This window comes from Pseudophryne corroboree, chromosome 9 (assembly GCF_028390025.1).
Source record: "Pseudophryne corroboree isolate aPseCor3 chromosome 9, aPseCor3.hap2, whole genome shotgun sequence".
Taxonomy (NCBI): domain Eukaryota; kingdom Metazoa; phylum Chordata; class Amphibia; order Anura; family Myobatrachidae; genus Pseudophryne; species Pseudophryne corroboree.
Window position 1 is genome coordinate 216,399,396 of NC_086452.1, and position 14,039 is coordinate 216,413,434.

At 42.6% G+C, this 14,039-nt stretch overlaps 1 protein-coding gene across 3 annotated transcripts in view; it reads right to left on the minus strand.

Moving 5' to 3' along the window:
• The window catches only part of VAV3 (vav guanine nucleotide exchange factor 3), a 546,183-nt gene that overhangs the window by 15,484 nt on the left and 516,660 nt on the right, over window positions 1-14,039 (minus strand). For all 3 annotated transcript variants that reach the window (XM_063940113.1, XM_063940112.1, XM_063940114.1), the window contains one exon: window positions 8,739-8,868. In XM_063940113.1, the coding sequence (XP_063796183.1) occupies window positions 8,739-8,868 (130 nt within the window). The remainder of the gene's footprint in view (window positions 1-8,738; window positions 8,869-14,039) is intronic.

A 14,039-nucleotide genomic window follows, 5' to 3' on the forward strand; every position in this document is an offset into this window, starting at 1 on the left:
TGCATGTAATAAAGCTAATAATTTTCTCCTTTCTATTATTGCTATTAGATACTACTTCTATGATTTTCTTGTCTGTTTTACAGACTTTACACATAGCACAATCACCACATCTTTGGAAACCCTTGGTTAAAACAGAAGGGCTAGTCTTGGGAATTTCTATGGCACTATTTACTAAAAGATCTTTCAAATTATTGACTCTTCTATATATGAAACGGGGAAATTCAGAGATATGTCCTTTTAAACTGGGATCTGCCTGCAAAATCCCCCAATGATTTTTTATAATACCTTCCATATCTTTATATTGGTTAGTGTGCTTAGTGATGAACGGTACCTCATTTTTCCTCTCATCGCCCCTTTTTTTGAATTCCTTAGAATGGCATCTCTATCGATTCCTCTACATTTATCAATAATTGTATTCAGTGGTGCCTCTTTATAACCTTTATTAATAAAATGTTGTTTCATATCAAACACATAATCAAATACATTGGCGACGCAGCCTTTGAAATTGGCTGTTAGGGATGCTTGACAGCCAATTAATGTGAGGATTACTATTTATATCTATATAGGAATTACAGTCAGTCGGCTTACTGTAATTCCTAGTGCAGACACGGTTTTCTTCTATATAGATGGTCAGGTCCACGAAATTTATAGAAGTGTCACTAATTGTAAAGGTTAATTTTATGTTCCGATTGTTATTTAATCTTTCACAAAACAAATTCAGAGAGGTTCTATCTCCCATCCAAATAAAAATGACATAATCTATATAGCGATTGTATAGTACCAGGCTGGCAGCCGCCTGCCAATCTGCCCATACCGCTGACTCCTCCCAGTGGGCCATGAACAGATTGGCATAGCTGGGTGCCAGCCTGGTACCCATCGCCGTACCTGTACATTGTAAATAAAAATCCTCACCGTACCAAAAATAGTTGTTAGTCAGAATCATTGAGATACCTTCCATTATAAATTGTTTATGTAAAGTACTGTGTTCACTCTTGTTCACAGTTGCCCAACTGTTGCTGGGGTAAACTCAGTAACTGCCAATTTATCCTGCTATTTGGACCACCAATTACAACCTTTGGTGGTAGGAACAAAATCCTATTTAAAGGATACTGTATCCATTGTTAACAAATTGGCCATGATTGAGTGGGAACCTGTATACCTGTTGGTGACAGCGGATGTAGCCGCACTATACACGAGTATTCGGCATGAGGATGGTCTGGAGGGTACCAAATTCCATCTAGATAAGAGTGAACACAGTACTTTACATAAACAATTTATAATGGAAGGTATCTCAATGATTCTAATTAACAACTATTTTTGGTACGGTGAGGATTTTTATTTACAATGTACAGGTACGGCGATGGGTACCAGGCTGGCACCCAGCTATGCCAATCTGTTCATGGCCCACTGGGAGGAGTCAGCGGTATGGGCAGATTGGCAGGCGGCTGCCAGCCTGGTACTATACAATCGCTATATAGATGATGTGATTTTTATTTGGAGGGGAGATAGAACCTCTCTGAATTTGTTTTGTGAAAGATTAAATAACAATCGGAACATAAAATTAACCTTTACAATTAGTGACACTTCTATAAATTTCCTGGACCGGACCATCTATATAGAAGAAAACCGTGTCTGCACTAGGAATTACAGTAAGCCGACTGACTGTAATTCCTATATAGATATAAATAGTAATCCTCACATTAATTGGCTGTCAAGCATCCCTAACAGCCAATTTCAACAGCTGCGTCGTAATTGTACAGACGCCAATGTATTTGATCAACAGGCTGTTGATATGAAACAACATTTTATTAATAAAGGTTATAAAGAGGCACCACTGAATACAATTATTGATAAATGTAGAGGAATGGATAGAGATGCCATTCTAAGGAATTTAAAAAAAAGGGGCGATGAGAGGAAAAATGAGGTACCGTTCATCACTAAGCACACTAACCAATATAAAGATATGGAAGGTATTATAAAAAAACATTGGGGGATTTTGCAGGCAGATCCCAGTTTAAAAGGACATATCTCTGAATTTCCCCGTTTCATATATAGAAGAGCCAATAATTTGAAAGATCTTTTAGTAAATAGTGCCATAGAAATTCCCAAGACTATCCCTTCTGTTTTAACCAAGGGTTTCCAAAGATGTGGTGATTGTGCTATGTGTAAAGTCTGTAAAACAGACAAGAAAATCATAGAAGTAGTATCTAATAGCAATAATAGAAAGGAGAAAATGAATAGCTTTGTTACATGCAATAGCAAATATGTAGTTTATTTACTAGAATGTCGGTGCAATAAACAATATATTGGACGCACTACGCCTCAATTAAAAGATAGATTGACGGAACACGTTAGAAACATCAGACGTGGTTATGAAAACCACAATGTATCCCTGCATTTTAAAAATGCACATAATTGTGATCCAAGCCATATCAAATTGTTTGCAGGGATTAAAACAGCCAAATGCAATTGGAGGACTAACGATAGATCCATCAGATTAGCCAAATTAGAAATGCAAACTATTTTTGAAATGAAAACGCTGTTACCAGATGGCTTGAATAAAGAATTTGAGACTAAGTGGTTTTTATAACAATGTTTCTTAATATCTTCTTTTTTTCTTTCTCTCCTTATGTTCATGGATCCCATTTTTGGAGAAATAGTATGAATGTGAATAGAGTGGAATGTTAATGCATACAATTTTTATATAAAGTAAACGGGATTATTATCCTTTGATTTATAAAAGGGAACAATATATTTGTATATTTTTTTATATTGTATATTGTGGATTATATATATTAACTTATGTGTTTCTATGTATTAATTGTTATCACTGTGGGACATATTGGGAATTGCAGTTGGTGAATGTTAGTGCTACATATCTGTATATAATGAGAATGGATGTGTGAATGACATTGGAATCAGCTGCCAACAATGATTGAATCTGAAACACCCTATCAGAACATTCCTGAGAGTATATAAAGGAGGTTTGGAGTCCACTACAGCAGATCTTGAAAAAGGGGGCGGACCCCCGAAATGCGTTGATGATGTAGTATCGTGTGAGCTGACCCAGGAGAGAGCCGTTACCCATCCGCACGTCTAAGGCTGTTTGCCATTGCAGCGGACTTAGACATTCCGGGTGTCTCAGCAGTGAAGCACAGCCTCAATTTGGGAGCAGGTATGCGTCCTGTGTCATTTTTTAACTTCTTGTGAATAAATTCCCTGATGGGATTGCTTTTTATCGACATCTGTCCAGTTTCTGATGGCTGTCTAAAACGGAATCTCTGACAATACCATACGGTGCACTGAAGGTGCTGGACGTGACTGCACAGCACAAAGATACCTTTTGGTGAACGGTATCGGTTTACTTAAAGTGAGTGTCATTACAATAGGGGACACAGCAAGGACGGTCTTGGTTGATTAGAAACTACTAACAACATACTGGACATGAAGTTTATATGAACTCTTTCCTATATATGATCTATAGATAATATAAAAGGGAAAACTCATTTTTATTATACTCTTGAATTATTGCTATATTTTAATTAAGAATTTTTTTGATGGTTGGTCACATTTATTGCATTGAACACATATAGGATTAATTAATGTATGTGATACACTGCAGATAATTTCTAAACTGAGTGGCTTTCAGCGCTGTACATTCCCTTCCAACCCCCATTTTGTTAGTATCCGTTCACAGGTGTTGGTGGACACCTGGGAGTGGAATTGAGCAGCTGATTGTAAGCGCTGTGAGGGGAACACATTTTCTTGTTACCCTCAGGTAAGGGTTCAACGATTTCAAGTTCTAAATTGGACTGACCGAACCATCCGGTTTCGGTACCACGAAAAGGTTTGAATAGTAACCCTTGTTTTGCATATGAGTTGGAACTGGGACAATGACCTGTGATTTTTCCAATTTTAGGATGTCTTCCCGTAGGATAGCCCTGTCTGTCAGCAAAGCTGGCAAGCCTGATTTGAAGAATCGGTGAGGCGGGAGTTTTTGAAACTCGAGTCTGTACCCCTGGGACACAATATCCTGTACCCAGGGATCCAGGCCGGATAACACCCAGACGTGTCTGAAACGTCTGAGTCTCGCATCGACCAGCCCGTCCTCCAGGCTGTGCGGTCCACCGTCATGCTGAGGATTTTGAGGAACCAGAAGCAGGTTTCTGGTCCTGGGAGCCTGCGGGTGCAGGCTTTTGGGATTTTGCACAACCACCTCTAAAGAAAGTGGTAGGAGGCTATGACTTTTTTGCCTTAGCGGTCCGAAAGGACTGCGACACAGCTGAAGAAAATGGTTTCTCCGTACAAGGTGTAGCAGAGGGAAGGACAGATGACTTACCCGCGGTTGCCGTGGAAATCCCCAAAAAGAAACTGACCCGTATAGGGTAGGTTCTCCACACTTCTGGATTCCGCGTCTGCAGACCATTGGCGTCTGCAGAGTCCCCTGCGAGCTGAGACCGACATGGAAGATATCCGTGCAGTCAGCGTACCAAGGTCCTTCATGTACTCCACCATGAACCCCGCAGAATCCTGTATGTTACGTAGAAACAATTCAATGTCACTTCTATCCATTGTATCCAAATCCTCTAGTAATGTGCCTGACCACTTTACTATGGCTTTAGAAATCCATGCACAGGCAATAGTGGGCCTTAACGCCACTCCTGAGCAGTATATATGGATTTGAACATAGTGTCAATTTTACGATCAGCCGGTTCTTTTAACGCGGTAGATCCAGGAACAGGTAAAACCACCTGTTTAGATAAGCTGGAGACAGATGCGTCAACTATGGGTGGGTTTTCCCATTTTTTCCTATCCTCCTCAGGGAAGGTAAAAGCAACCAGAACCCTTTTTGGGATCCGGAATTTATTCTCTGGGTTTTCGCAGGATTTTTCAAATATAGCGTTTAATTCTTTTTACGCAGGGAAGGTTAGCGAGGCTTTCTTATTGTCAGTGAAGTAAGCCTCCTCAACCTGCTCAGGTGGTGTGTCATTAATGTTTAACACATTTCTAATGGCCTCAATCATGAGCTGCACCCCCTTAGCCAGGAATGCCGCCCCCCTCAGTACATCCCCATCACCGTCTGCCGTGTCAGAGTCGGTATTCGTGTCATCTTGCATAATCTGGGCAAGTGCACGTTTCTGTGGGAACATACTAGGGGACTTTGCAGGAATAGGAAAAGAACCTGACCAAACTGCCATTGAGTTCTTTAACACCTGAGTTTCAGTCTCAGTACGAGCTACCCTGGTAGAGATCTGAGAGATCATCCCTTAATAGAGGAAAACCACTCGGGCTCATTAATTGGGATCTGAGACAAAACATTACATTCCTGTGTACATGGAATGGACTCCTCCTGAGAGGAAACATCCTCTGCAGCATATGACACAGAGTCTCTAGACATGGCTATGTGAGACAACACACACACACACACACACACACACACACACACACACACACACACACAGGGAAATGTCAGACACAGTTTCCCCCCAAGTGTACCAGACACAGAGATTGGAGCCAACCCACACACAACACTTACTGAGGTAGATATAATACAACTACCTAGCGTTTACTATGTACCTTAATAGACTACACAGTATTTACACAGCCCCCCCCCCCCCCCCCCCTTCTACAACCCCCTGGTAACGCACGGGATAGCTGGAGTTGCTTGGAGGGACAGCTCTCCCTGTCAGCGTCTCTGTATAGGATCTGCAGGCAGGAAAATGTCGCTGAACGCTGCTGGGTCTGCTCTGAGGAGAAGCTCTGCCCCCTGAACATGGCGCTGCTTCCCGCTCTTCCATTCTTTATACTGGCCTGAGGATTTCTGCTGGCAGTGTAACCAAGGTCCCTGACGGGCTTTCTGACCAGTGTAGGATATAGGCGCTGGCTCAGGGTGCCCCTCACAGCACTGCACTATGTACTGCTGAGCCTCCGAAGCGCAGATAATACTGCGCTCCCACCCTGTTGCCCCCATCTTCACACCGGCTCCCTGCTTCTGAGGGGGCAAGTGACTCACTCGCCACCGGAATCTTCTGGCTCTGTTAAGGGGTGGCGGCATGCTGCGGGAGTGAGCGGTCGCCTGAGGCGGCTAACGATCATCACCCTCAGGAGCTAATGTCCTGTCAGCGGAGATAGTGGCTCAAAACCCCACCGCGCGGACACTACTCCCCCCCCTAAGTCCCACGAAGCAGGGAGGCTGTTGCCAGCAGCCTCCCTGTGCCTACTTACTCTTAGAAAAATAATAAAACTAAAGAAGCTCTAGGAGCTCCCCTAGCTGTGACCGGCTCCTCCGGGCACATTTTCTAAACTGAGTCTGGTAGGAGGGGCATAGAGGGAGGAGCCAGTCCACACTCTCAAACTCTTAAAGTGCAAATGGCTCCTAGTGGACCCGTCTATACCCCATGGTACTAATGTGGACCCCAGAATCCTCTAGGATGTAACAGAAAATACTATTGTCTCTGAGCCCATACACTGACCAAGCCTAAACGATACTACGCAGAACTGAATGTTATAGTGGACAGTGGGCCTGATTCAGAGGTGTACACAAATGCCTTCAGTACGCAGTGGCTGTGCGAAAATATGCAAAGTTTGCAGCCGCCGGGAATTGTATGTAGATGCCCACTGGAGGCGTCTCAGATCTGCCGCTTCTGTATGAAGATGCAGCCTGAGGGCTATTTCCCAGTAGCGGGTTTTAAACAGCCGGCAAAAAGCTGGACGGCTTTTTGCCTTGCAGTGTTTTCAGTTATATATAAAAACACATTGCTTCTTTCAGACGGCATGGACACGGCCTGGTCGCCGCGTTGCAGCTGGAAATATCCAATGCGTTTGAGTCACCACTTCCTCGTTACCTCCCAGAAACGCTCCCTGCCTGTCACTTTGTGAATAAACCCTCATTGTGACCGCTATCAGAAGTCCATCGCAGTAAAGTCGCAGTACGATGTATACACATGCACAGTGGCAAACAATTGCTCCACTGTGTACAACAACAGCATTGCGTCCATTCCTGAATCAGGCCCATAGTATCATTTATAAAATAGTTCCTGTAATGTAAACTAGTATCTTAAATGTAAAACTAACTTCATTTGCTATTTAATTACACTTTTTTTTTCCATTTTAGTAAATCTTTCATAGACCTCTAAAAGGAGTGTAGGTACAGGTATGGATGTCCAAAAAATAATTACTGCTTTATAATATTTGATACAGTGCCATCAGTTGTCAGATAAACAATTTTTCCTGTGCTTACTGATTAGCCCAGTGGCTCCCAAATTCGGGGCACTTGCAGGGGTGCCCTGGGCTGGTGGTACAGGACCAATTCAAATTATTTAGGTCAATGTAACAGGCAAATACAGAGCTGGTGGCTGCCAATGTGAGGGCAAACAGAAGTGAATCTTCGGCCTGACTCTGAGTTGTACCCTATGCCGATGTGTTCACAACTGAGCGATTATCGGCAAACTGCGCCATGCACCACGCTCGCACTGTGCATGTGTAAAGCTGTCTTTGCGAGTCTACTCGCAGTGAGAAAGTCATTACAGAGTGATTGACAATAAGTGACCGTTTAGGGGAGTTAACAAGGAGTGGCGGCAAAAATGCAGGCATGACATGGCCGTTTTCAGGGTGTGTATATGCTGGCAGTGGCGAATATGTACGGACAGAAACATGGTGCCTGCGTCGCTACTGCCGAGTCCAGTCTGCTTAGCCATAGACATACTCAATCAGTTGTTTTTTGCGTTTAGGCTGCAGATGTGTACACAATTGCTAATGAGTTGCAATAATTACGGTGAGCATCTCATTTAATTTCTGGGCAGCAGCTTCCTATGCTGACATTAGCAGTTCCATAGCTGAGAAAAATCGCAATTGCATTAGCGTACAACTCTGAGCCAGGCCCCTGTCCCTCACCACATAATTGAACCTAACAATGACATATAAACACAATTTAATACATTTCATATTTTTTTCTAAATTTCTCAATAAGAGCGTTTGGCCTAGAGGTGCTGTGAAAAAAATTCTGATACTCTAGGGCACCGTGATTTCAAAACGTTTGGGAACCACTGGCTTAGATCTTTGCACACACTGGTAGTGAGTTGCATGCTACAGTATTTACTGTATGTTTTTGTTTAAATTTATGTACGGCTTGCAAAAAGTAACATTCAGGAATTCATTAAGGTCACCATGCAAAAGTATGTACCTCAAGCAATTTACAAAAGTTGCTATTATTATTACAAGTGTACACCGGTGCTTAGACATATAGGAGGAAAATGATGCAGCTATGGTATTTTCTGTTTTGTATTCATTCACTCATTCACTGTGCTGACAAACATACTGTATATAACGGAGTTGTTGTGAAGGGTGCGCTCACTAATCTGGTTGCCCAAAGTAAAGATTACCTACAGCTAAGTGCAAGCAGAAATGTGTCATATCTACCCTTCATTTGGCTGTATACAGAGTGCATTGGTTTTCACAGCTCCTGAAGTTCATTGTAAAACTACTTCTAATTCTAATTCCTATAATGATCATTCATAAAAACTTCTGTTCATTTGCTGCAGAAACTGTAAGATAAATGATCTTTGCCTAGTGAAGCTCCTTCAGTTCCTTCTGGTAACATAAAACTTGTAAATGACAGTTTTATCTCTACAAGGATGAAAAATCCTTCCCTTTTATTACAGAATATCAATTAGAAAACTGGAATAATCAATTAAGGACCATGTCAGGCTGATCCACAAGGGAGATAGATTAATACTTACACATTCCCGATGATCGGTTACTTGCATGTCCAGCTTGATTTTCAGGTGCTTTATAGGGGAAAAGAAGAGTTGTATCCAAACTCCTGAAACCTTCTCGGAGAGACTGGTGTTTATAATATTCTACAAGCTCCTGTAAATAGATAGAGGATAAATCTATTGTGAACGGAATAACATTTTTATAACTATTCTATTAAAGGGGTTGTGCACCTAAAATGTGCTGCCCTTTTATTGCGGATGCCTCTACGTAATTCTAGTGCCTCCATTACAGGGTAACACTGTGGGCTGGCAGCTGCCTGCAAAATGAACATGCATTTCACATTTTGCCCATTCTGAACTGTGCAAACAAGAAAAAAAAATCAGTTATTGCTCCATAGATAGTGACCCGGAGAGTTAGGAGTTATAATACTGCTTCCCCAGGCAAGTCTCTATAGTGTGCACATACTGTACAGTACAGGAAGTGGCTTGGCTGTCTGTAGAAAATAAAGCACATTTCAATAAGATGTTGTTCTGTTATGTCTATTCTGAGATGACATCTAAAGACTAGGCATCTGGCCATTACCACCAGTAACCGTACGACACCTGTTAAAATGCAATAACGAGCCCTAACAGGCATTTCACCAGTAATAGTGCTCTTTGCCATTGATAAATAGGCCCCATAAATTCAAGTTACTGGAATGGAAGGTGAGTGTGGTGGTGATTGCACAGGAAGGAACACTTCTAGTTTACAAAGTAACAAATGGGGAATGTTTACATTTGTCATCATGGGGTCGGATGTAATGAAGTCCTAGTTGGACGGAGGTGCCGGTTCTCGGCCGAACTCAGACTTTTTTTAAAGCAGCAATCGTGTACAAGAAGTATTTTTGCCTTGTACATGATTGCTGCTTTAAAAAAAACGTCGGATGTTGGCCGGGAACCCGCATCTCTGGCCAACCTGGACTTCATTACATCCAGCACCATATCTCTCTACTATTACATGCATACATTTAATGCAGGCAACTATTTATTACATTTCATACAGGCAACAATGAATCCAACCGCAACAAATTATCCACTGACAAATAAAAGAAATAACATTAAATTCAAAATATGCCCCTCAATAGCTAAGTAATAGTAATTTTCAATGCATGCCTTTAAACCGAATTATCTCTTAGAACTATGCATGTTTATATTAGTTCTTTTGCTTAATACAATGTATAAAAATTGTAACGTATATAACAGAGCCACCCCTGTTGCTACAGATAATCGGGATTCGGTCTCTAGGTCGACACTATCTAGCTCGACCACTATTGGGCGACAGTAACTAGGTCGACAGGGTTTCTAGGTCGACAGGGTCTCTAGGTCGACATGTTCTAGGTCGACAGGTCAAAAAGTCGACACAAAAACATTAAAAACTCATGTCGACCTTTTGACCTGTCGACCTAGAGACCCTGTCAACCTAGTTACTGTCGACCAATAGTGGTCGACCTAGACACTGTCGACCTAGTTACTATCTACCTTCCATACCACACCCCAGATAATCATAGGTACCCTGACAGTATGAAACAGTTCCTATTGACAATACAATGAAGGCAGCCATGTTGGAAACTGACCCAATGTTCATAAGAACACAGCCTATTTCACTAGGAACCAGTGACATCACTGAGGAAGTCAATATGCAAACAGCCAATTAGAAGTGGATAAACAATACTGAAAATGTGAGTATCATCTTTATATATGTCCACAGTAGGCTTCCAGTTCCCACAAGTATATCTAGGGATACATCCCAGTCTCATTAGCTTGTATCTCCAGGTGGCATGCTGCACTTATATAAACAAGCCATTACTATACCCAGTGTCGGACTGGGGCATGTAGGGCCCACCGGGGGGATGCAGTGGTAGGAAACATGTTAAGGGGTGTGGCCAGTCTGCAGAGGGGGGGTGGCCTGCCACCTCATTGGTTTGACTAACCATTAGAGAGTGCAATGTCTGGGCCCCTTCATAAATATATACAGTAAAATTCAGATGCTGCATACATGATAATGTACCAGATTAATAACAGCAATGCACTGTAGAAAATACACCATAGTCCAGTATAAGGTAACATATGTATGATGTATAATTCAAGTGCACAGTCTGGAACCTGATCCTTAGGGCAGGAGGTGGGTCCCCAGGCAGTGGGGCCCACCAGTGGTTTCCCCTGTACCCCTATGGGCCAGTCCAAGCCGTTAATGCTTCACCTCCCCCATTCTGCCACTCCATGCATAAGAGACTGCTAGTTAGCATTTAGAGAGGCATTTTGGTACATATGCTGAGTATGGAAATGTATATATTTATTGCACAACTCTACAAATAAGGCACAATATAAGTTACTACAGACAACCAGTCATATAGATATAAACAAACAAACAAGCAAACAAAGTAATAATCAGCCCCTAGAAATGAATTTCCAAGCTCAAGTCTAACAAGATTACATAAACAAAGCAAAGACAAATATATAGGCAGCATATTTAAATAGTGAGTTAGCTAATTTATTCCCTCTATTCCAATTATACAAATATATTGTACTATTTTTATTGCTATGTTCCTGATTTGTAAAACTATAAAGCACCATTACAAAGAGGCCCAATTTGGAGAGTTTATGTGTAAAATTAAATCTCTTTCATTATCATGCCTCCTAAAAGTCACTTATTTTTTCATTCAGTTTAGTTAAAAAAGCAAATAGTAGGAAAGCACAATGAATATACTGGCAATAAAATAGGTGCAGTACATCAGACATAGCATTCCTATCATTCACGCCATATGTATTGGGTTGCCCAGTCAACCATTTACAGCAAAAGAATAATAGACGGGATCGGTATGGTATACCGCTGCACAGGATGCATCGGTGGAACGCCGGCAGGGGGGCGAGCGCAGCGAAGCCCCTCGCAGGCTCCGTGGATACCCATAGAGGGGGAATCACCTACCTCACCGGTATACTGGCGGAGGTATGGTGACCCAGTTGGGATCCCGGCAGCGGTGTTGTGACAGCTGGGATCCCAACAAGCAGTATGCTGACCGCATACTTAATCAACAACCATGTTCCCTGGGAGGGGTGTGACAGTGCAACCCTATGGCTATGCAGTTATTTTCCTTCGCCCATAATTCAGCTCTGTTGGGGTCATGGATAGGTTGATAGCACAAGCCCAGGTAATATGTTATATATAATACACATTGCCAAATAAATCCTAGGGACACTGCTTATAAGCAGGTAACTCTGGTCCCAACAGCCCTCCAAAACTTGACTCTGTTTTTTCAATATGTGAAAGTTTATGCAATAAAAATTTTACATCTTAATATACTGGGCGAGCATTTCAATACTTTGTAAAACTCACAGGAAGTGAGTGAGGAATTAGTCGATCAATCCATTAGTAATGTCTATCTGTCGTCCATTTCATCAGTGGTTTGGGAAATTGAACAAGTAATTTATCCCGGATTACACAAAGTGTTTATAGATTAATAATAATTTAATTAGTGCCAGAACTACCAATCGCAGCCCCTAAATAATAGATGTTTCTGCCTGGGCTATGTAGTGTTTGTGGTAAAGCATAGTTGCCTGCTCGTCCTAATCCTGGGGAAGATTCCAAATTTCTCACAGAGCTCAAATCGCGTCATCGGCACCCCTGCTGTGAGCGATTTATGAGTGTTTCTCTTGGGGGTGCGGGGGCTTGGCTGCCGGCCGGTAGACTTGCAAACTTTTTGGGTGGCCGGTAGCGACACACAATTTTCGGGAGCCCCCCGGCCATTCCAGGAGAGTAGGCAAGTATGGGTCAGCCTAGACAACAGAAAGCGTGTTTACTTTCAGTTACTGTTTGCGGGTGAGCGGACAGACAGAGCCCACAGAGCAGAGAGAGGCAGAGGCATGAAGAGACATGGAAAGTGGGGGCTCAGGGGCTGATGACACTGCTATGGGGAGAGGGGAAGCAGAGAGGTTTTCACTATACCCTGCATCACTATGTGATGTCAGTATATACTATTTACTATGTAGCCCTGCCTTGTAATGTAGCTGTGATGCCAGTATGTACTGTAGTCCTGCTGTGTAATGTAACTGTGATGTCAGTATGTACCATGTAGCCCTGCTGTGTAGTGCAGCTCTGATGTCAGTATGTACTATGTAGCCTTATATTGTAGCTGTGATGTCAGTATGCACTATGTAGCCCTGCCTTGTAACGTAGGTGTGATGCCAGTATGTACTGTAGCCCTGCTGTGTAATGTAGCGGTGATGTCAGTGTGTAGTCCTGCTGTGTAATGTGGCTGTGATGTTAGTGTGCAGCCCTGCTGTGTAATGTAGCTGTGATGTCAGTATGTAGTATGTACTGTAGCCCTGATGTGTAATGTGGGTGTGATGTCTGCATGTAGCCCTGCTGTGTAATGTAGATGAGATGTCAGTATGTAGCCCTGATGTGTAATGTAGGTGTGATGTCAGTATGTAGCCCTGCCTTGTAATGTAGCTGTGATGTCGGTGTGTAGCCCTGCTGTGTAATGTAGCGGTGATGTCAGTGTGTAGCCCTGCTGTGTAATGTGGCAGTGATGTTAGTGTGCAGCCCTGCTGTGTAATGTAGCTGTGATGTCAGTATGTAGTATGTACTGTAGCCCTGATGTGTAATGTGGGTGTGATGTCTGCATGTAGCCCTGCTGTGTAATGTAGATGAGATGTCAGTATGTAGCCCTGATGTGTAATGTAGGTGTGATGTCAGTATGTAGCCCTGCCTTGTAATGTAGCTGTGATGTCAGTATATAGCCCTGCTGTGTAATGTAGCTGTTATGTCAGTAGGTACTATATACTATAGCCATGCTGTGTAATAAAGGCATGATGTCAGTATGTAGCCCTTCTGTGTAATAAAGGCATGATGCCAGTATGTAGTCCTACTGTGTAATGTAGCTGTGATGTCATAATGTAGCCCTGCTGTATAGTGCACCTGTGGTGTCAGTGTGTACTATGTAGCCCTGCCTTGTAATGTAGACGTGATGTCAGTATGTAGTATGTACTGTAGCCCTGCTGTGTAATGTAGCTGTGATGTCAGTATGTAGCCCTGCTGTGTAATGTAGCTATGATGTCAGTATGTACTACGTAGCCCTGTCTTGTAATGTAGCTGTGATGTCAGTATGTACTATGTAGCCCTGTCGTGTAATGTAGGTGTGATGTCAGTATGTAGTCCTCCTGTGCAATGTAGCGGTGATATCAGTGTGCAGCCCTGTCTTGTAATGTAGGTGTGATGTCAGTACGTAGCCCTCCTGTGTAATGTAGCTGTGATGTCAGTGTACAGTCCTGCTGTGTAATGTAACT